Source organism: Myxine glutinosa, chromosome 1 (assembly GCF_964187855.1).
Source record: "Myxine glutinosa chromosome 1, kmMyxGlut1.1, whole genome shotgun sequence".
Lineage (NCBI taxonomy): Eukaryota > Metazoa > Chordata > Myxini > Myxiniformes > Myxinidae > Myxine > Myxine glutinosa.
The window spans coordinates 45187068-45211786 of NC_136261.1; the positions used below are offsets into that span (position 1 = coordinate 45187068).

Genomic DNA, 24719 nt, shown 5'->3' on the forward strand with positions numbered 1-24719 from the left:
GGAGTAAAATAGGCTAGTATATTATTTTTCCAATTTTTCCAAACACGATGGAATAATATTTACCGATATGAACAGCGATGTGGCTTTTGTTGAAATTCTACAAATACTGTTTATTCTACGTACCAGGAGAGAGTAGATCGACTCCTGACGAAGTCTTCCTGTATAAACGTGTGGCTCCGAAGTAACACGGCAGCGTGTGCAAAGCGACTGAGAAACAGGTGTAGCGGCCGCTTCCGTGTTACAGATTCGGCGCGCACTCTTCACACATAAACGTGCGACTGAGAAAGACGTGTAGTGGCCGCTTCCGTTTTGCAGAATTCAATCTTTTTTCAAAATGGGCGCCATGTACTGTTTAGATTTTGATGATTTGCACGTGATATGATTCAACGGATGTTTATATGAATCGTTTAAAATAAAAAAGCCTTCAATTTCTGAAATTTTGCCTTTTCATTTGGGCTTCCCAAATGAAGCCCCGCCCATGCCATAGGGCGGGTACCGTTGCTAGTAGTAGCCGGCGAAGCCGGTGTTGTGAATAAACGCGTACGTATTATGTTGAAAACCAGATTATGCTGGATCCCTTGGCTTGAGAATTCCGAAGCTGTGACGCACCAAATCGCTCAATGGAGGCCGCCATCTTGCGGATGCGGAAGTATGCATAACAAATTGAAAAAGGTTCAATAGGAGTTTGTTTCACCCGTCTTTGTTTGATTCACAATCTTATGCACCTCTAATTTGTAATTAAAATACTTTAAGACCAACCTCGGCCCGTACGGGCCTGGTTATCTTCAACGAAAATCGTCACCAAACACCGGAACCAATGAGATTCGAGCATTTGAAAAAATATTTCAAAAAAGCTTATTACGCGTTTCGGAGGCTGAAAACGGCGTCAAATATTCTATAATTGACGAAGAATTCTTTTTTAGAAATCTCGCGGCCGTAGGGGATAGTTTATCATGGCCAGAAATATCCGAAGTTGAGACGGAATTCACCAAATTAATCAAGAAGTAAATTTTATCAATTTTAATCTCATCCAGAATGCAAATGGTGTCATTTTAGGTCTTAATTTGCAAAATTTTGTGAGCTGACCAATCAGCGATCAGCTTAGGCCAGCCAATCAGCACCATCGACACGGTTTGATTAACGACAGTCACACATTGCCTTTGAAACGGCGCTATCGTCTGATCTGTCGGCACTGATCTTACTGCAAGCTAACTTCTTCTGGTGGAGGAAGCCGCAGTGCCCGGAGAGAACCAGCCCTGACAGCGACTGAAGTTAGAAGACGACACACATACTGTGAAAACGTATGTTAAGCCCAGTTAAAATTTCTTAAAATAGGCCCTAAGCTAGCACATCGTATAGTTACTTCCTGAAGCTTCTTGTGACATTTATTGTATGCAGGTATTGGGGAGGACTGTCTGCTCTTCTCTTTTACAAAGTCTTACCAGGTACGGTACCTACTACACCTACCTACTACCAACTACCTAACCTACTGATGCCATAGTGATGGGTAAAATAGTGACAAGAGGCTTTGGCTTCGCCGGCTCATTGCGGCTTTGCAGTCGGGTACTATTACAAATGCAGCTTTTTGAAACCTATCAAGATGGAACGAATGAACGTGGTGTTGACACAGCACAGGCATGGTGGGCCAAACGGCCTCCTCCTGCATCCAACTTTCGTGTATTCCTTGCAGTAATAATGTTTCAATTCACAAAATCCATGTGCATTTAACTTCTACTTGGATAGTACAAAATCGATCTCGTCATCGATAGAAGCAAGTGAGTACGGCCCAGAAAAGGGGAACCATCAGGTAGGAACAACAACACGACAGCACCTGGAAAAGTACGAAATCAAATTGGAAAAACATTCCAGTGGAATATCAATATCATTACCATCGTGTGCTCTTGGCTGGAACTTCACTTGGTATCCCCAGGGGTCTAGAATTTCATCAAAGACAAGACAAAACAAAACTTAAATTAGAGAAACGAATCAATCCAGGTAGTGTGCAAAAAGGTTTGTATCGGTTGTAAATGTAACAACAATCCAGGTGGACCGTCACCTTTAACATCACCTTGGGAGGTTTAAATTCCGAGCACCAAGTTGAAGCGCGCACAGGCCGCAAACAGAGCACCCACCCACCGTGCCCTTTGACCCCTTCAAGCGACCATCACGTCACCCGAAGGTGACGTTTAAACCTTCAATCCACCGACGTGGAAAACCTCTGAGGAAATCAAAAAAAAAATCGCAATGTATGTTTCCTACTGTATGCGGTTTCCGGAACCGAAGCGTCGCCAGAGGGGGGAGAATAAAATAACGAAAGGAGGAGACCGGATGAGGTGTTTGATATCGGATGAGGAGCAAAACAAACGTCGCGAGAATAATTAATGAAATGCTTGCGTTTTCGTGAGTCGCTCGACGCGGGTCGGAGGAGGTCGGAGCCGCGGACGGGACGACAGGAGGTTTGACCTTGTGCGCAGGTTCGTTTGCAAATCTTCCTCATTTTTCACTGTTTTGAACCGGATTTTCCTCTGCTTCTTGCACGTCAATTGCATTTGACGAGTGAGTGTGAACGATTATAATCAACAGGCTACATGTGTAATATAACAAGAAGGCAGTGTATAGTACAGACATGTGAAGTGTGATTAAAGGGAAAAGGTAATTTGATCTCTTCAAAACCAACTTGTCTCCTTTGAATAATAATATTTTTTATAAACGTAAATGTAAATTTTAAAGAGAGGAAGTGTGTAAATGATTGCTTGAAAAGTAAGTGTTTGGAAAATGTACTTATGCCTGGTTTTACAAATCTTCCTCAGATATAAAATACGTTATGTATGTCGTGTTGTGTAAAATAAATTCAGCGAAACGTGATTTGCTATAGGAGGAAGAAGGCATTCGCCGAGCTAACAGTACATTGCGATACAACCTTTGTAAACCACGGATGAATACACCGCCCGCTATACCGCTGCTTTTGCGATTGTGTGAAATCGTGGGAAAATATGATTTCAATGATTGAGCAAATGTAGCTCCGTGAAGGAGGATAATATACAGTGTACAGAGAATGAATATAGCAAAAAGAACGTTCAACAAGTACAGATACATTCAAAGTACATCGCCCCCATACCAAATAATTAAATATCCTGCAGCGCGGCATTGCAGGCGCCCGGCAAATACCGCAGTGCAGCTCATAGAGACTGCATTGGGAGGGAGAGGTGTACAATAATTGATTGATTAATTGTATAATTAAAATAAAGATTATCACAAAATATTTTCTTAATCAATATTGGCTAATAACATAACTAAACCACAAGTGCTTCATCCGAAGATGTATTTAAAAAAAAAGTAATTAAATAAGTCATCAATAAATAATTAATCGATGAAATGATTAATCAATAAATCAAAAATATCCTTGATAGCCACATCACTTGGTCACTGTCATGTCCAAATATTAGCTTCCTAACTCAAAAGGTGCCTGAGATATTGGTCAAATGAGAAAGAAAATAAATAAATGATTAATAATGAAAATAAATAAATAATCATTAAAAAATTAAATTACTAATAAATTCGGTCATAGAACATATAAACCACCACCATTTCATCAGAATCTGTAACTTAAAAAAAAAAAAATTTTTTAGTCATTAATCCAATAATTATATAATTAGTCGATTAATCATTAATTGATTCATTGATAAATTAATAAATCAAAAATAGCCTTTGCAGCCAAATCACCTGGTCATTGGCATGTCCAAATATCAGTTTCCTAACTCAAAAGGTGCCTGAGTTAATGGTCAGAAGAGAAAGGAAATTTAATTAATTAAATAATTACTTAATTAATCGCTAATAATTCAATAACTCTTCAATTAATTGATTAATCAAAAAACAAAAAATACGATTTTTGACAAAGGACTTGCTCACGGTTGTGCCCAAATTTCAGCTTCCTAGCTCAAAGGATGGCTGAGATATCGTCTGGACAAAGAAGAAAGAAAGAAAGAAAGAAAGAAAACAAGAAAGAAAACAAGTAAAGATACATTCAAAGTACACCGCCCCCATGCCAATTAATTAAATATCCTACAGCGCGGCATTGCCGGGGCGCCTCCGGCGCCTGGCAATACCGCAGTGCAGCTCATAGAGGCTGCATTGGGAGGGAGAGGTGTACAATAATTGATTGATTAATTGTATAATTAAAATCAATAAAAGATTATCACAAAATATTTTCTTAATCAATTGGCTAATAGCATAAGTAAACCACTGGTGCTTCATCCGAAGATGTATCTTTTAGAAATTTAATTAAACAAGTCATTAATAAAAAATAATTAATTGATTGATTAATCAATAAATAATTAATCGATTAAATGATTAATCAATAAATCAAAAATATCCTTGATAGCCACATCACTTGGTCACTGTCATGTCCAAATATTAGCTTCCGAGCTCAAAAGGTGCCTGAGATATTGGCCAAATGAGAAAGAAAATAAAGAAATGATTAATAATGAAAATAAATAAATAATAATCATTAAAAAATTAATTATTAATCAATTCGGTCATAGAACACATAAACCACCACCATTTCATCAGAATCTGTAACTTTAAAAAAAAAAATTTTTTTTTAGTCATAATCGAATAATTAAATAATTAATTAATCGATTAATTGATTAATTGATTAATTCATAAATCAAAAATAGCCTTTGCAGCCAAATCACCTGGTCATTTGCATGTCCAAATATCAGCTTCCTCACTCAAAAGGTGCCTGAGATAATGCCCAGAAGAGAAGGAAATATCTAAGTACTTAATTAATTGCTAATAATTAAATAACTAATCAATTAATTGATTAATCAAAAAGCAAAAAATACTCTTTTTGACAAAGTACTTGCTCACTATTGTGCCGAAATTTCAGCTTCCGAACTCAAAGGATGGCTGATTTTTTTATATATATTTTTTATACAAGATCGAGGCTCGTGAAAGAGCTAACATTAATCACACAGAAAGACAAACCGACACATAAAACATGGGGAGGGGTAGACAAGATGGGGCGAGAGTGGGAGGAACACAAACACAACATCTGAGAGCAGGGACATCGAGAGATCAGTGGGAGGGAGAGGGCTTTGGGGGGGGGGGGTGGAGGCATAGGAAGGGGGTGGGGAGGGGTGGGAGAGGTATAAAACATATGGACACTGCCGGGACTTCCAGGAAAGAAGTTGGACTTCCAAACAAGGTGGATCTGGGGTGAATTGGTGGGGGTAGAAAAGATCAAGGTTTTGGATGGGGAAAGAAAACAGATGGTGTAGTGCAGCAGATAAACACAAAAATTGTGCATTTTATGAGAGAAGCATGAAATTTTAAACATAGTTAGTGCATACCATAAGGTTTATTTTCAGATGTGGAGGGAAGTCATCAATGTTTGGACTCTGTGTCCTTCTTGTCAGGAGAGAAGGACACAGAGTCCAGGAGCAGTTGGGTTCGACTGGGTAAGGTGGGAACAGAGAGAGATGGGTTTGGGACACAGGATTTTGAGGCAAACACAGAGTTGAGGCATTCGGCTTAGTCACGTGCGGTGTCAACTGTGTAGCCATTTGAGGTAAGGGAGGGGATGGAGGGGGAACAAACACCAGAAACGGATTTGACCAGACGCCACCAGGATTTGGAGGAAGGAGACAGGTTTGAGAGTTCATTCTTGAGTGTGGAGAGATAGTGCTTCCTGGCACTCATGTGGGTAGACACACACACTTGTTCCGAGCTTGGTGGAAGGAACTGAGATTGCCTTCAGGTGGATTAGCCTTCCAAGAGGCAAAGGCAAGTTGTTTCAGGGCAACTGCCTCACCACAAGATTCAGTGTACCATGGATGGGAGGAAGAGTAAGACAACTGAAGACGAGATGGGATAAATCTGTGCATGAGCGAGAGCAGTTTGCTTTGGAAGAATTCCCAGGAAGAATTGATGGCAGATGCAGTAGAGATGGGAGACCAGTCCAGATGATTGATGGCTGCTTGCAGACTGTGCCAGTCAGCCTGAGTGAAATGCCAGACTTGTTGGTGCTGAGGAGGCTCTCTGAGAATGGCCAGAGAGATGTCCACTTTAACAAGCACATGATCAGAAGAACAGATTGGGGCAGAAGAAGAGCACAGACATTAGCAGGGAAGTTTGTCATAACCAAGTCTAGAAGAGAAGATACACCATTGGCTGAGATCCGAGTCGGGAAATTGACAGATTGTGTCAATCCCAGTGAGTCGCAGAAGTCCTTTGCTGAGGAGCCATGGCTGGTGAGAGATGAACCCACACCCAGCCAGCTGGCATGATGACAGTTGAAGTCGCCACATATGAGGAAGAGAGAGTTGGGATGAGTGGATAGAAGTTGGTCCATATTGTCAGACAGTGAAATGTAAATGGAGTCATCACTGTTTGGAGGACGGTACAGAACACATATGAACAAAAGATGGGAGCAGAGAGGAAGCCTTAGCCAGAGGTACTCCTGGGGGTGAGGTGGAGAGAGGGCAGTGCAGGGCGAGTGAGAAATAGAGTTTTTGATAAAGATAGCCACCCCACCACCAGGACGAGGCTCAGGTCTATCATACCGGAGGAGGGAGTAACCAGGAGGAGATATTAAGGAATCAGAGACATCTTGAAGGAGGAAAGTCTCTGTTAAGCAGATCAAGTCTGGATTGTCCGAAGCAACCTGTATGGAGAGATCAGTCAGGTTTGAGCGAAGGCCCCGGATGTTTGAGGTCCATACCGTTAAAGAAGATAGAGGGGGAGCATCGGGTACAGGACAGGGGAGGGGAGGAGTAGGGTAAGATGAAGGATGAGAGGGGGAGGTAGGGAGAGCAGTTGATAGTGTGTCAGAGATTACAGAAGAGTTCCAAGAAAGGGAAGGATGAGGAGGATGAAAGGTTTGGTGGTGAAGGGATGAGGCACAGTGAGGGGTTGTTTGAGGGGGGGCAGAGGAAAGTAGAAGGGGAGGAGGCAGCTTTGAGGAGGAGGAGGGGGGAGGGAGAATTGGAGAGGAATGGTATGGGAGGGGTTGGGGTGGAGTTTTGAAGGGGAGGAGTGCGGGGGGAGTTTAGGAGGGGAGGGGCAAGGGGGGGTTTAGGAGTGGAGGAGCAAGCAGGGAGTTTAGGAGCGTAGGGGCAAGGGGGGGGATTTGGAGGGGAGGGGCAAGGGGGGAGTTCAGGAGTGGAAGGGCAAGGGGGGAGTTTAGGAGTGGAGGGGCAAGGGGGGAGTTTAGGAGTGGATGGGCAAGGGGGGAGTTTAGGAGTGTAGGGACAAGGGGGGGGGATTTGGAGGGGAGGGGCAAGAGGGGAGTTTAGAAAGTGGATGATTAATGAAAGACGAACATTGATAACAAATTGGGTTTATTGTGATTTTCAAGTCAGCAATCCGATTAAGAACGATGGAGGAGGGATGGAATGAATGTGAATTTAGAGCATGCAGTGATTTAGAGTTATAAGGGATTGAATTTATTTTTTTTGAAGTGGAATGAGTTGGAGAGGAAATTGAAAGAAGCCTTTTAAATATGAAGAAAAACAGCGTGTTGTAATATACCACTGAATAAAACACTGAAGGGGAAAGTTTAAACATATTTAAATAATATTTAAACAGAACCGTGAACAATCTTAAATGCAAAAAATTCCAACGGAGGGAGGGCCGAGAGGGACCACCACGGGTCACGTGAACAGGGCAAAAGGTGGATGGCAAGGAGATAATGGGGGCGGGGCGAACAGCACACCTGGACAGAAGTACAGGATGAGACAACAGCACACGTGGAGAAAGGAAAAGAAATGTTTTTGGTTATTTATTTATTTTTTTGGTTTTTTTTTTGGGGGGGGGGGGGGGGGGGAATTTAAAATGTCAGACAAAGAGTGTTATGTTCGGGGTAGAAGGGAAAAATCTAAGAGCCAAGCAAAGCACGAAGTAGGGGACTTAAGTTAACAAACACCGAGGGGGGTACAAGGCCGCACACGAGGAGCAGAACACGATTAATTACGGTATTTGCCAGACGGTATTTAAAACGTTAGACAAGTGGTCGATGTTCGGGGAAGTTAGGGGGAGAAGTGAAAATCTAAGAAATAAGCAATACAGCGAAGGAAAGAACTTAAATTCACAAAACACCGATGGGGGGGAGGGAAACAAACAAATATCACCCGGACAACCAAGAAAACAAACAAGAAAACAACCAGAGTGAAAACTGAGTACTCCCTTTCACCATGCGTCACTGCCGAGCTCGTCACTGCCGAGCCCGACAATGACGTTTTGCAGCGCCTGGAGATGACATAGGAAAGGAGCGGTGTACAACAAACAACCAGAGTGAAAACTGAGTACGGTACTCCCTTTCAGTGTGCGTCACTGCCGAGCCCCCTTCGGTGCCCGACAATGACGTTTTGCAGCGCCTGGAGATGGCATAGGAAAGGAGCGGTGTACAACAAACAACCAGAGTGAAAACTGAGTACGGTACTCCCTTTCAGCGTGCGTCACTGCCGAGCCCCCTTCGGTGCCCGGCAATGACGTTTTGCAGTGCCTGGAGATGGCATAGGAAAGGAGCGGTGTACAACAAACAAACAAACAACCAGAGTGAAAACTGAGTACTCCCTTTCAGCGTGCGTCATTGCCGAGCACCCTTCGGTGCCCGACAATGACGTTTTGCAATGCCTGGAGATGGCATAGGAAAGGTGCGGTATGCAATAGTTTTATTGTTATTCGAGATAAAGTACCGGTACTGACATAGATTTGATATGAATACATGCATTGGACTTGTAAGTTTGTTTATTTAAGTTTTTATGGTATTCAGTAAAAGTTTATAATTGAAAAAGCTGGACGTACAAATCGGTAGAGCCGATGTTTCGGCGAGAATCCATTCGCCATGTTCGCAGCAGATGTTGAAGTGAAATGGAGAGAAAAGAGAAGATGAGAAGAAGTGAAGAAGAAGAAGAAGACATCCTGAAGTGAAAAAGGGGAGTGGATTTTCGCCGAAACGTCGGCTCTCCCTCCCGACTTGTGGAAGTCCAGCTTTTTCAATTATAAACTTTTACTGATTTAATATTTAATTCGACTGAATGAATCATAGCAACCTGCATCGATTTTTACCTCCGCCACAAAAACGATACATAGCAGGATATCTCAAAAAGTTGTGGATGGATTTGGACGAAACTTTGTGGAGAGGGTGTGTGTGTGACAAGGTCTAATCGATTCGATTTTGGTGAAGATATGAATATCGATTCGGATATGAGAATTATTTAATTTTTTATGTGATTCTTTACCATTGGGAGATAGGGCCCAAAACGATACATAGCAGGATATCTCAAAAAGTTATGGTCAGATTTGGACGAAACTTGTTGGACTGGTTGGGTGTCTGACAAGGACGATTTGATTCGATTCGATTTTAGTGAAGATATGAATATGCATTCGGATATGAGTGAGTCATTCAGTCATTCAGCCTTCTCATGAGTGAATTTGGATAAAAAAGGGAAGGGATGGAGGGGCAGCACACTCCAGAGACAGACCTAACAAGGTGCCACCAGGTTTTAGAGGAGGGAAACAAGTTTGAAAGTTAATTCTTGAGGTTGGACAAATGTTTTCTGGCTCTTCTGAGAGTGGACACACTTGTTGTCGACTTTATGGAATGATCTGAATTTCCCTACCAGGAAGAAAAGACACGTTGCTTCAGAGCAACTGCCTTGCCACAGGATTCAGTGTACCATGGGCGTGAAGAAGGGTAGGATAACTGAAGACGAGATGGGATCGATCTGTGCATAAAAGAGAGCAGGTTTCTGTGGAAGAAATCCTCGGATGAGTTCATATCAGGTGCAGTAGATATACGAGACGAGTCCTGAAGTGAGATGGCTGCTTGCATTCCCTGTCGGTCTGCCTGAGCAAATTGCCAGACTCGTGGGGCTTGAGGCAGGTCTCTGAGAAATGCCTGAGATATGCTGATTCTCAAAAGCATGTGATCAGATGAACCAATTCTAGCAGAGGAAGAGCAGGAGACATTGACCGGGAGGTTTGTCAACACCATAGGTAGAAATAAAATATTTGGGGGGAAAAGAATCAAACCGAGGAATACGTAGACTAAAGGGACATAATTTTCATAGTTGCCATCTGAGGAGCGGATAAATTAGGCCTTGAACAAGACGAACAAATAATTCAACAAATACAGCAGAAATAAGGTAATATTGAACATGGAGTATTGAATGGGATATATCAGCAACACCTGGACGAAGATATTACAGAAATGGCAAACTTAGCTTTAATGAGTTGGTAACGGCAGCTGCGGATTTGACTAGCATGTGGAAAAATCCCCGAACCGAAAAAAATCCGATTCCTGCCCAGTCCTGCATGGTTATGTGGTGCGCAGTGAGCGTGACATGGGAGACACACAAGTTGCCATGAGGAAGGACCCGAATGAAGACCCAAACTGTGTGTGCAAGCTTCGTGCAGGGAGCAGGTTTCTCTCTGCCTCTGTCGTTCTTGTCTCTTTCTCTGCGTCTCATGACCCCTGAGTGCAAGCAATACGTTGTTTGCTTATCATGCCAAATTAACCCGGCGGACGTCAGCTTTTCATCCCATCCCCGTGGGTCGAGCGACCATCATGGAAGATGCTCGGCCATCACAATATATAGTGCTTTCCCTTTCCCACTTGGTGAGTGATAATTGTGTCCAACAAAATCATGTAGTTTTTGTGCCTCAGTGGAGCCTGATGGAATTAATTTATTCATTTCAGGAATTCCAAGCTGGGACTTCATCCCATGCCCCTCATTAGCAGGATATAAATAGATCTGCCAGTGTCAGTCCTGCCAGTAGAGCCGCTTATGCTGTTGTTGTCCATTGCATTTCAAATCCAACCCATGTATGTGTTGTGATATGTACTTGAAAAGAGAGAGAGTGAGGAGGAGGAAAAAGAGGATGAGAGGATGGCCTAGGCCCTAGAGGTATCAGCCTTTGAGCTGTCTAGTCTGCGTTCAACTTTTGGTCCAGGTACAAACTGTGATATTGATGTCTTGCAGGTAGGGCGAGGCATCAATGGATGTACTGTCTATGGATGGACATTTAAGTGGGAGTCCTGTCTGCCAGAGTTAGTTGGTGGATGTTAAAGGTCCCCGGTCGGTGTCCATAGCGAAGAGTTGCAAGCTTTTTTTTCTTTTTTTTTTGTATACAGGGTCGAGGCTCGTGAAAGAGCTAACATTTATCAAACAAACAAATCAAACAAACAAGCAAACAAAGTATATAAAAAGGGGAGCGGTCGACAAGATGGGGAGAGAAGGGGAGGAAGCACACAAACAACATTTGAGAGCAGGGACATCGGGAGATGTTTTTGGAGGGAGAGGGCCTGGGGGGAGGCAGGATAGGTATAAAACGCAAGGACACCAAGGACTTCCAGGAAAGAAGTCAAAAGTCACCTCAAAAAAGTGGATTTGGGGTGAAATTAGCGGGGGTAGAAAAGATCAAGGTTTTGGATTGGGGAAGATAAGAGATGGTGGTGAACAGCCGTTTTAAAGACATGGAGGGAGGAGTGGGATTGAAGAGAGTGAGGGAGTTTGTTCCAGAGGCGGGAGAAAAGAGGAATGAAGGAGTGAAGGTGAGCAGAGAGTCTTGATTTTGGCAGTTTAACCATAAGAGGGTTGCAGGCAGATCTTGTGCGACCTGCAGGAATATTTGGGGGACAGAGCCCAGAGAGAGCTGGGGGAGCAAGGCCGGAGAGGAGTCGGGAGAAGACGGAAAGACCACCAACCTGCCTGCGGTGATTAAGTGAAAGGCCCTCGGAGATAGCGTCATCGCGGGAGATTCCAATGATGCTGAACGCTTTGGTTTCAACAGCGTGAAGACGAGCTAGGTGTGAGGCAGGAGCACCAGCCCAGAGGGGAGAGCAGTACTCCATTGAGCTGCGGATGAAAGCCTTGTATGTGGTGAGGAGCTCAGGTGTGCCAAGGAAGGACTTCGCACGACGGAGGATGCCCAGTCGGCGACTGGCTTTGGAGGCCAGCTTGGAAATGTGGTTTTCCCAGGAAAGATCATGGCAGATAGTGAGACCCAAAAGCTTGAGTGACAGAACATCTTGGAGAGGATTATTCAGAAAGTAGATGGGAGGGTTGTCCCGTCGGTCTTTTCGGAGAGACATCGTAAGAGTGTGAGATTTGTCAGGATTGAAAGATATGTTCCACTTGTTTGCCCAGTCTGTGATTTTGTCCAGGTCTGCAGAGAGTGAGGAGGCTGCAGACTGCCGATCTGAGGGATGAGGAATGGAGCGGCAGAGAGTGGAGTCATCAGCAAAGAGATCGAGAGGATTTTCAAGTGTCAGAGAGATCATTGATGAAGACCAGAAAAAGCACAGTGCCCAGAACACTGCCTTGGGGAACTCCAGCCTGAACAGGAAGAGGAGATGAGAGAAACCCATTCAGGGCCACACGTTGACTACGACTAGAGAGGAAGTCCGCCAGCCATGCGTGGAGATTTCCATGGATTTCCATGGAAGCTATTGCCGACACCCTGACCAAATTCCAAATGCCTGCTCTATCCTAGAGTGTTGCATCGGTGGCCATGCAATCAGCCAATTATGCTATGATCGCAGTCTTGTGCTGCGTATGAAAGATGGACAAGTGGAATACGATGAGTAGGAGGAGGAGCAGCAGAAGGATGAGGTGGTGTGCATGTGCATGTTTATGCATGTAAACATATAATTGGCACAACTCTCTCTACGTAAGCTTCAAACAATATTATGAGGAAAACATATACACTATGGTGAATTAATCCCTAGGTAGCTCATCTGTGCAGTGGTATTCTCTGGACTCAAGTCATTTACCTTATATAGATGCAATTTGTTTTGCACTACTTGCTTCCATTCCCCAATATGAGCCGAGAATGGGAAATCCCCTTTAGTTTGATTATCTTTATATGTGTTTTCATTTATTTATTTGTTATTCTGCAGCCTGTAGGTGCTTAGCTGCATCACTTTATGGGGGTGCAGCTGTGCCGCTGAGGCAATGCCCTCTTACCTGCTAGCTGGTACTCATATTGTCAACCTCGGAAGGACGACAGGCTGGGTCGACCTGCCTGGTGTTAATTCAACGGGATGACAAGGGGCTTGAACTCAAGACCCTAGGATCTTAAGCCAGCCACCTTAACCGTTAAGCCGACTCAAGCTTTATTTTCATTTGATCAGCACTTGGTCAGCTTCAAATTCATTTGATCTGCCAGCAACCCTTTTCTGGTGAAACTGCCAAAATCAAGACTCTCTGCTCACCTTCACTCTTTCATTCCTCTTTTCTCCCGGCTCTGGAACAATCTCCCACACTCTCTTCAATCCCACTCATCCCTCCAGGTCTTTAAAACAGCTGTTCACCACCATCTCTTATCCATCCAAAACCTTGATCTTTTCTACCCCCGTTAAAACACCCCAAATCCGCCTTTTTCAATTCCCAACTTCTTTCCTGAAATTCCTAGAAGTGTTCATTTGCTTTAAACCATGTACCCCTCCCTCAGCCCTCTCCCTTCCACAGATCTACTGATGTCCCTGTTCTCTACTGTTGTGCTTGTGTGCTTCCCTCTCTCTCCCCCTCTTGTCTCCCACTCCCTTCATTGTATGTTTTATGTGTCTGTGCATGTTTTCATGTTCAATGTGTTAGCTCTTACATGAATGAGCCTCGATTCTGTATCCAAAAAACCCCCAAAAAACTGTTTGTATTGCCTCTGCTATCACTCACTGCTCAACATCAACTTTTGGCCTTGCTTGTCTATTTCACTGAACTAATATATGGAGTTTGGAGCATGCTTAGCAAGGGGGGGATGAGGGATGGAGGGAAAGGAGAGGGATCATTGCAGAAGGATACATGGAGATGAGGTATGGGATGAGGGTGGGAGTATTTCTGATTCATAAAAGATAGGGATGGTGAATGTTGTTAGTTTGAGGGAGATAGGGTTGTTTGTTCACGCTTTTGCTTGTAATTGGTGGAGGTGATGAATGACACTTAACTTTACCAAGTAAAGGGCAGCATTAAATGAGGAACAATTTGTTATGGAAATGGAGGTGAAGAGTGTAAGATGAACTTGATGGTTTACCAAATTCAAACTTGGGCGGAGATGTAGAGATCCACTGTGGTGTGGCAGGAGACGTTAATGGAAATGGAGAGAGCTTCGAGCGAAAAGTGATACATTAGGGGCTGCTTAGCTTGGGGTATTAATACTCCTGTGCGCTCTCCTCTGATTCCATTGCTTACTCGCCTTTTATCTACATTCTCTCTCGCTCTCTCTTGCTCGCTCTCTCTCTCTCTCTCTCGCTCTCTCTCTCTCGCTCTCTCTCTCCTTACACATTGTTCCATTCTCAATTACCCCATTCTTTACATTTGCCTCTGTGTTCCCACTTGTGTCCAGACCTTGCTCTGCTTTCCAGGTAAGTTTTGAAGTTGTCTTCTGAATTTTCCTCATTTAGAATAGTGAGCTCAAATCTTCATACTTTCTTGGGAATAGCAAAAGTAATTTGTCAATAAAGCATCCGGTTTGGATGATGTTTGTTCGATTAAAACTCACTTTTTAGACTGTTCTCTATATTGTTTGGGTATTGCATATGTATTGCATATAAGCATATTGCATATTGCATATTGCATATAAGTTTGGGTATTGCATATGTTTATTCACATACTGTATGTACGTGTGTATGTATGTATCTGAAGGATTGTTATTTTGTGTATTAATATATAATCACCTCAAAGTACAATTTATATTATGTTGTTATTATAGGCTATAATCATGTATAAAATATCAAGTATACTGTTATTTTATAGTAAGGTTCTTGGCTCATGCAGATGTTAAACGACAAAAGGCAGCAGATTCACAAACTAGCAAATGTTTGATTTTACTGTGAATAGTGTGCTAATTGAAGATCAAAAGTGCTTGGCCAATGTCCCTCAAGTTTTGCATATATGCTCAGGGTAGCGATGGGCAGGTCCTGGGAGCATCATAAATTTGGCATCCTACCCCACCCCCTCCCCTGAGCATGGGGAGATGACACCTAAGTGGTGGGTTGTTCGTGTGCAGCCACCGGGCCGCTAGTTGCATCATTTTTCTGTGAGCGCGTCTGCCGCTGCCGCAATGCCTCTCTATAACCAGTCATCAGGTGCTCATTTTGCCGACCTCGGAAGGATGACCGGCTGAGTCAACCGCACCTGGCGTTATTTCAACGGGATTCAAACTCAGGACCTTAGGATCCCAAGCCCGCCGCCCTAACCATTCGGCCAACACCAGGTATTGACACCTAAGTTAGGGTATATATTAATATTTGTGCAGCTATGTTGGTACTTTTGAAAAAACTATCACGTTTTGCTCTACACTTTGTAACAACTAAGGAGCAATATGCACCATGTCTTACCAGGTCGCGTTTTATTACATATCACAAGAATAGTGACGAGATCACAACAGTGCAAGATGATGCCCATTTCCCCTCCCCTCTCCCCCATATGGCTTGTCCACAGTATGACATGACATCAACGCATTTTTCCCTTTAAGTAAATCTGACTGTGACATTAGACATCAATGAAGAACACGATAATGCGAACTGCTAGAATTAGCAAATTTGGCACAGAGCTTCATATTGCACACATAGACCCAATTATCACAATACCCATATGGCCTATTGCCACAGCGTGAATAAATAAATATATTCCTGTACTAAATTTCATTTGATATTTTACTTTGCGAGCTCAAAGTTGAACTCTTCTGAGACATTAACAATATGAAACAACGTGCTAAATTTGGAGATTCTAGCTGCCCTCGTCCAGTTATTCTACCGACAGAAAAAAACCCCACAAAGATTGGATCATTCATTGCAATACTCACCTGCTAGGTTTATGGCCACTGTGTGAGTAATAAATACAACAAGACTTTACTATATTAATTCCGCTTTAAAGTACGCAATCAATTTGGTGATTATTTTATCAATTTATCGCTTTTGATTATCGCTTTTGTTAAAAAACCCAAACATTTCCTCTTTCCTGGAAACATGCCTTACTTCAGCCTATTTTAAAGAATGGTGATAGTTCAAACTGTTTCAACTCCCGTCCTATTGCTCTGACTTCTACTATTTCCAAAGTCTTTGAATATCTTCTCAATTCCCATTTCCTCAAGCATCTTGAATGTCACAGTCTTCTATCTGACCATCAATATGGCTTTCGCAACGCAAGATCTACCGGTGATATCCTTTCTTACATTATGAATGTCTGGGCCTCTTCTCTGAGAGACTTTGGGGAATCCTTTGTTGTCAGCCTTGATATTTCAAAAGCCTTTGACAGAGTTTGGCATCGGGGTCTGATATCCAAGCTTCTTTCTTTCGACTTTCCTCCTTCACTCTGCTCTCTCGCATCAAGCTTTCTCTCCGGCCGCTCTATCCCTGTAATTGTTGATGGTTCAACATCTCCCTCCTTCCCTATCAACAGTGGTGTCCCTCAGGGTTCTGTCTCCAACACTCTTCCTTCTTTTTATTAATGACCTTTCTTCTACAAATAACCTAATGCACTCGTAGCTGATGACTCAACATTACATTCCTCCATGTTTTTCCCATCTGCCCCATCTTCCCTCACTCGATCTACATCTTGTTTGATCACAGCCTCCTCTTTAAATTCGGATTTGGACAAGATTTCCCAGTGGGGCAAATGTAATCAGGTTACGTTTAATGCTTCTAAAACTCAATTTCTTCCCATCTTTCTTTCTAAAACTCCTCTCAACTCTCCAATCTCCTTTGAAAGCTCCACAATTACACCATGTGATACAATAAACCTACTAGGTATTACCCTAACATCAAATTTATCTTGAAATCCACACATTACACAAATAGCTAAGTTTGCCTCAAAGAAACCAGGAGTCCTGTTCAGATGTTGTAGATTCTTCTCCTCTCAACATTTGGTTCAACTATATAAATGATTGATTCATCCTTGTATAGAGAGAGTACTGCTCTTACATCTGGGGAGGTTCTAGCTCCACATACTTACTGCACAGAATTGAATCCAAAGTTATCTGAGTTATCAACTCTCCCAATCTGACCTCAAAACTCGACCCGCTCGAATTACGTCGAAATGTTGGCTCTTTCTCTTTTCTGCAGATATTACTTCGGTTTCTGCTCCCAAGAACTTGATACTTGTGTACCTCCGCCATTAGCGAGACCACGGAATACTCGACAAGCCACTACATCGCATGATTATTGTGCGGGACATTATGATGTTTGTTTCTTCCCTTCCCTTCCCCTAAGTTAACCCTGGTGTTGGGCTAGCGGCTAGGGTGCCGGCTTAGGATCCTAGGATCCTGGGTTCGAATCCCGGTCGATCGCTGAATTAACGCCAGGGGGGTTGACTCAGCCTGTCATCCTTCCGAGGTCGGCAAATTGAGTACCAGTTCACTGGTAATTCCCTGTTTGTCATAAAAGGCGACAAAAAGGGTTGGTGGTAGGAAGGGCATCCGGCTGTAAAACATTGCTTCAAAAAAGGGGACCGAAAAACAACAACAACCACGGTCCCCGAAAAAGGCCAACTCCCGCTTTGCGGGGAAAAATGGCCTCTAAAGGTGGTTTTTTTTTTCTTTTTCTTCCCCTCCACTGCCAAACTCTGGAACTCTTTACTGGTTAACATTTAAGGTGGCTGGCTTGAGATCTTAAGGTTCTGAGTTCAAGCTCCTGTCACGACGTTGAATTAATATCAGGTGGGTTGACAGCCTGTCATCCTTCCAAGGTCAGCAAAATGTGTTCCAGCTTACTGGGAAGAATGAGCCAGTCGAGTATCCTGCATCGGAGGGCAACCCGTTCAGGTTTACAGGATTGTGCCGAATAGCCGAGGAAACTGCTTTCATCTGAGGATGCAGAAGGATTGGTTTTCTTCTTCCATAGTATAGTGGGAATTAATTGAAGTAATGAGTTGCAAATCTGGAATAGAGCAAAACCTGGAAAAGAAAAAAAATAACATAGACTGCAAAAAAACCCCCTGCATATGGCACATAACCCTGCATATAACCCTGCAAACCCCTGCATATAAAAAGAAAACACCAATAACCCTGCATATGGACCAAAATATACAGTACGTATTTTAAAGTACAAAAAGGGACATGTATAACGTCCTTCAGCTTCCACAATACTCCAAAAAATGGATCTCTTTTGCTGATGAAACGGTAAGGTAAAAAAGATAGGCTGGAATGCTGGCTCGTGCACTTCTCTATGGGTAAGTTTGCAAATCGGCACATTCCACTTGTCACAGTCATGGACATGTTTCTCAATTAAGAAATGCCTTATCTTACCTCCCTTGTCCCTCCCCTGTCCCTCTCCTCCCCCTCCACTCCCCAACATTATGATAAAACTGAGCACAGGCACTTTAGCCCAAAGACCAAAATTTGTGGTTTTGCAAAGTCTTGGAAAAGCTTGTCAAAGTAATACATGTGTTTTCCATAAGGCCAAATTGCATGGTCTTACAAAATATAACTGCTTATTTGCCTCCAGGCTTAGAAGCGGTCTTGGAAACCAAGACAATTAGCTTGAATTAGGAACTTGTACTCGTATATGCTATATGCTTATATGCAGTGACGTCACGCAACACGAATGGAACCATGAGATAAAACTCATCATTTTGCATAACCCAGCACGAGATTGGAACAGAATTGGTAAGGTCATGGGTGTTTGAATAGAGTTGCACATGGTGTACTGTTACCCAAACAAATTTCTCTGCCCATGGATTAAATAGAATATGCGAGTTAATATTGTGTATGGAGATGTAGATGTTTGGTGGGTTGACAGGATAGCCGAGGGGGTACGATCACTCGCCTTGGAGTTTGTATATCCTGGGTTGAATCTCGGCCCAGCTTTAAACTGTTATCATGGTGTTTTGCATGCAGGGCAAGGCATCGATGTGTGTGCCATGCCTCACATGGACGTTAAATTGTGCGTCCCATCTGCCAGCATTAGTTGTTGGGCATTAAGATCCCACGGTGTCCTTTGCAAAGGGTAGGTGAGCTATTGCCTTCACCCTGAACAAGTTCCAAATGCCTGCTCTGACTATCCCTGGAAAGTCAAAGGCAAACAACCTAGAGTAATCTTGCTGTGGGGCACCTGTGGCAGCACTGTACCTGTCCTCGAGCAAAACAAACTAACGAAAGAACATGTTCGCTTGAATCAAACATGTTCAAGTATAGGTTAAATTAATAGTAAATATGGAATTTAAATTCAGTATTTAGATTATAAAGCAAATTAATATATTGATATAAATATATAATAGACTTTTAAAGGTTTGTGGAGGTAATAAACAGCTGCAGACACTTTCTCTTGATGTAAATGAATGGATGTATGAAAACAATGAAAATATGTGATGAATCGAAGGGTAAAGCATTCTTTCATGTGAGTATTCAAGCTTGTTTGTAAAAGATTGAATTATAACCAAAACTTGGAAATATTTAGCACTAATATATACAAAGGCACACACACATTTCAATTGGGTTAGACTCCATTACCTTATTTCTTTTATTGCTAGTTTGCTGATTTTATTGTTACCCATTTTCTTATTGCTAGTACATAATTGGTTAGGAAATAGAGCTCAATTACTACATCATATCATTTTTATGTTTTAGCCAATTTACAGCTCTCATATGCAGAAGCATATCACTACTAGAACGGCATTCAGTAGAGCGCATGCCTCTGCCAGGCTGAACATTTTACGTTTTGTATCCCACTGATAGGTCGGATATGCATCCGTACCTTAAAGGAAATCTAATCGCCTTGTTCTTGTCACCTACCTAACTCATCCACGAAGTCATCCGAATCCGTCCATAACTTTGAAATATTGTGCTATATATTGTGTTTGGCCCCATCTCTCAATGGTGAAGGGGGTAGAGTGTAGGAAAAAGTTTATTTTTCCACCCTTTTTTGGGTGTAGGAAAAAGTTTATTTTTCCACCTGGCCTAGTCACCACCACCTTCTCAGTGGTCCTGTGAAGAGGGTTTTCCTTGTTTCAGGACTAGGTGGCTACAAGACAGTCTTTTTCTTCTTCTTCTTCTTCTTCTTCTTCTTCTTCTTCTGCTTCCTCTTCTTCTTCTTCCTCTTCTGCCTCTTCTACTTTTTCTTCTTCTTCTTCCTCTTCTTCTTCCTCTTCTTCTTCTTCTACTTCTCTTTCTTCTACTTCTTCTTCTTCTTCTCCTTACTTTATTTTAGCCCATTACCTAGAGTGGCTGTATGCTTTGTCTGGGGCGATATCCATAAAAAAATAAAATAAAATAAAAATGGCTTCAAAAATTTAAAAAAAACTCTCGTGTCTGGATTTTCACCAAAATCTAATCAATTTGTCCTTGTCACTCACGCAACCTGTCCACCAAATTTCGTCGAAAATCAGTCCACAACGTTTTGAGATATCTTGCTCACAGACAAACAAGCAGACAGACAGACAGACAGACAAGACTGAAAACATAACCTCTGTCAAACTTTGGTGGCAGAGCTAAAAGAAAAATTCAGCTCCAAAGCTGTGTACCTTCATATCATGGCCACATCTTCATTTAGCTGTTGCTCAGTGGTTATGCTTCTTTCATCCTTTGAGTATATACATATTAGATTTTTGCAAAGTAAGTAAAACTTGACATCAGGAGTATAAATATGCCAATTTTCATGCATAGCAATCAAACACGTGGTTACCCAGCAACATGGAGATTCTGGGCTTCTTCAAAATGGGAACATTCCATTCATCTGCCATGCTGTGACGGAGAACCTGAGCACCCAGCCAGATTATTTCCTAGTAATAGAGAAGTTGTATTCACAACCAACTTGTAAAGATTTTGTAAAACAGTAAATCAACTGTAAATCAGCTGAAGATTATTTTAGATGTTTAATTACGGTACACTTGTAATGTAGAAAGTTACTGACACAAACAGCACTTTCTCCATGGATAGTTGGTTTTCATTTGATGACACTACAGGGTCTAGGCATTTATTCAAAACTAAGCATAATTTAATCTTTCACACTGATTTACAAAAAAAAAGTATTTTTTGTGACTAGTGCACCTGTTCCATACGGGAGCGGCAGGAAGGGTCATTCCTCTCTGATGTATATAGATCACAGAAGATCTAGGCTCGGGCCTTAAGAACGTCGGGGGTGCGTTCCGTTACCAAGTTTCTTGTGGAGTGCTCGCCAAGTGGGTTAACCATTCGAGCAAGCACTTCATTCAGAACCGGTGATGGGGAACGGCTGGCCTGGCAAGCGCTGGCTAGCTGCTTGCTAACTGAACACACCCCGTGTTTCCTCCCTTTCAGTTTAGTGTTAACCAGCAGTAGCGACGGTTTCAAAAGGTAATCATACGTGTTTGTGGTTTATGATATTTTTTACTTCTGGTAGGGGTGTCCCACCAAAATGGCACGATAAGCTTTTTATACACATTGGCACTGTGTTTGTTGAAGGACAAACCCCCTGGGGAGACGGGATATTATTGGTATTAATATTGTTTTGCAATAACATTAATATTGTGCTATTATATTTATTGTTGTTACGTTTGTTATTAGAAACGGTCTTGGAAAAATCCCATGACAAAGCTATCTTAATACGGATATGCAACTCAACATGCAACTCCATTGGCGAGGAAAACCCCTTTGGGGTGGGGATGGGGCAAATGAATTAGCTACAACCTTCAATGTGTGACCCTTAGTCCTCCTGTTAAGTTTGGTTGAGATTGGATAAGTAACGACGGAATGAATCGCGGTAAAAAAATCGTCACACAGACAGACACCAAATTGTGTATTTTAGTATGATGATTATGTGCAACTTCAGAATCAGAATTCAGAATTGAGGAAGATAAAATAAGTAACTCGAACGGCATTCAGTAGAGAGCATACCTCCGCCTGGTGAACAGTTTACATTTTGTTTCTCAGAGTAGACCAGAAAATCACAATACAGAATCACATTTAGTCAAAATCGATCACAGGAATAACCATAGGTTCAGTGTTACGTGCTCCTCCTCAAACCCCGGTCACGGTGTACCTCCGAGCCCCGAAAGGAGTCACGGCAGAAAGATGTGCTATTATGTGTGCCAATGACCAATGGTGAAACCACACCAATCAGTTGTTACAAAACCAAAGTATTGTATTAAAATCGCACAATAATAACAACTTGCGCAAGTACAAGAACCTCAATTGCACAGCAAACACCATATAATTCCTATGATGGTACCATCAGTTTCTTATCTCAATAACTCACAGTACTCCACGTGAGCGAACTGTAACACCTCCAAAGTCACTGTCACGACACCAGGTCAAAGTCTATCCACGCTCCGGGGATCACAAGAAAAAAGGTCGCACCGAGACCTGAACCCAGGACAGCCGACAGTCGACACTGCCGAAGAGCCGCTGGGTGAGGTGTCGGGCCGACGTCGGTCAGGCAAAAGTTCACCCAAAAGGCGACTGGGAATTCACACCTTCGGTTCACCAGACAATGACGCTGACATGAACGAGCAGCAGTTCCCAAGTGGAGAACCGCGAATTCCCAAGCGAAATCCACGACACACACGAGAACCAGGCGATTCACTGGTGCGAGGTGAAATGGCTGGTGCGAGGTGAAATGGCGGACGGGCCCGTAATGGAGGCGTACCTGCTCTCCAGCAATGATTCACTTTCGGAACCAAAATCAAAACCTGTCACGCAGGTTTATCTGCCACAACAATAACGACACTGTCACAGGAATCCCTTTCCCGGGGAAACCAATATTCGCTCGTGACCAATATCCACCTGCGTCCGCTCGACACCTCAAAGCAGATCGGCCTTTCTTTCTCGATCTCACTTGATCCGCTCCAGCCTCTTCTTCCTCTTATTCCGGTTTCTCCTGATCCATTTCGTTTTTCTTTTGAAACACTATTTTTTACCTTTGAAGACAGTTATCTCCATTTCACACTCAAACTGTAACAATAATAGTATATGAAACTAAAAATGCTTCCAATGGATGAAAACCACAAAGACGGAAGTGACGAATCCGTAACACCAGTCATTCATACCCGGATCTACCCCTTGTTTTTGGCCATATTACTCAATGGTGAAGAATCACTTTAAAAATTATATTAGCTGGACCTGGATCTTCACTAAAATTGAATCGATTCTTCCTTGTCACACACAAAACCTGTCCAACAAGTTTCGTACAAATCCATCCATAACTTTTTGAGATATCGTGCTATATATCGTTTTTGGCCCTATCTCCCAATGGTGAAGAATCACTTAAAGAATTAAATAATTATCATATCTGAATCCATATTCAGATCTTCACCAAAATCGAACCGAATCGTCCTTGTCAGACACCCAACCGGTCCATCAAGTTTCGGCCAAATCCGTCCACAACTATCTGAGATATCCCGCTATGCATCGTTTTTGGCCCAATCTCCCAATGGTGAAGAATCACTTAAAAAATTCTAGTAGCCGAATCCGAATCCAGATCTTCACCAAAATCTAATCATTTCGTCCTTGTCACATATGCTACATCTCTGACATTTCGTCCGAATCCGTTCACAACTTTTTTTTCGATATTTTGTTCACAGACAAACGGACAGACAAAAGGACAGACAAACGGACAGACAAACAGGCAGGTGTGAAAACATAACCTCCATCCACCTTTGGTGGTGAAGGTAATAATTTCAACTGCTAAAGCAGGTAGATAAGGTTTCATTTATTATTGTTATATTTCTTCTGAATTCATGAATGTTCAACAAATTACAAAACCAGGCTTCATATTAATGCCACAACAAAGCTATTTCAGTCTTGTTGATGAAAAGTTGATGCTTAACGATGATATCGGAAAGAATAACTATTTCAATGAAGCATCAGCAATTTTTGATTAACTATAATGAACAGTGGAATGTTTAATACAAGGATCTTTTCTCCTATACTAGAATATAAGACCCGTCGCTTCTCTGGCGGAAGTACCAATCTTTGTGTAATTGCTAAAAAAACGGTTGTTGTTAATGGGGAAAAATAAAATTAGGCAATGTATAGATACCGGCCCAGCTATACACTCAGGGAGCGAGGAAGAGGGAGTGGGGGGGAGTGTTTAGTGGATATTCATCAGAGCCTTTTTAGATGCTGAATTGTGAATAATATACAACAACACACCAAGAGGAAGATCAAAATAAAAACAATTTCTCAACCTCCCCTCTCTTTGTTCTTTTGATCAAACTCTCTGGGATAAGTTTTGGACACGGGTCATGGCAGGAAACAAACTCTGAGGTATCCTCGTCTTTGCCTTTGCATAAATCCTCTCTGCTCACTTTCACTCCTTCATTCCTCTTTTCTCCCGCCTCTGGAACAAACTCCCTCACTCTCTTCAATCCCACCGCTCCCTCCAGGACTTTAAAACAGCTGTTCACTACCATCTCTTATCTTCCCCCATTCAAAACCTTGATCTCTTCTACCCCCGTCAATTCACCCAAGATCCACTTTTTTTGAAATACCGACTTCTTTCCTGGAAGCTCTAGCAGTGTCCATGTGTTTTATACCTCTCCCACCCCCCCCCCCCCACCTTCCCATGCCGCCTCCCCCCAAGCCCGCTCCCTCCCACAGATCTTCCGATGTCCCTGTTCTCTGCTGTTGTATTTGTGTGGTTCCCTCTCTCTCCCCATCTTGTGTCCCGCTCCCTTTATTGTATGTTTTGTTTTTCCAATTGTTTTTTTATGTGATTGATGTAAGCTCTTACACGAGCCTCAATCTTGTATACAAAAAAAACAAAAAACAGGGCTTTCCATTTATTTGGCATAGTTGCGATGACT

The 24719-nt window shown here is 42.6% G+C and overlaps 2 protein-coding genes across 4 annotated transcripts in view; one reads left to right on the forward strand and one right to left on the reverse strand.

Annotated features, from left to right (window-relative positions):
- Positions 1-2637, reverse strand: part of YJU2B (YJU2 splicing factor homolog B) — a 34696-nt gene extending 32059 nt beyond the window's left edge. The window contains exons 1-3 of one of the 3 annotated variants that reach the window (XM_078771156.1): positions 2395-2637; positions 2069-2218; positions 1890-1934 (exon numbers count right to left, since the gene is read on the reverse strand). In XM_078771156.1, coding sequence (XP_078627282.1) covers positions 1890-1892 — 3 coding nt within the window. In that variant the 5' untranslated portion in view covers positions 1893-1934; positions 2069-2218; positions 2395-2637. Of the gene's footprint in view, positions 1-1889; positions 1935-2056; positions 2284-2394 lie in introns of those variants that run through there. The other 2 variants (XM_078771157.1, XM_068110605.2) reach the window with 2 other exon arrangements.
- The window catches only part of AGL (amylo-alpha-1,6-glucosidase and 4-alpha-glucanotransferase), a 123372-nt gene continuing 100988 nt past the window's right edge, over positions 2336-24719 (forward strand). The window contains 1 exon segment of the mRNA XM_078771155.1: positions 2336-2474. The gene's annotated coding sequence lies outside the window, so the exon portion shown is untranslated.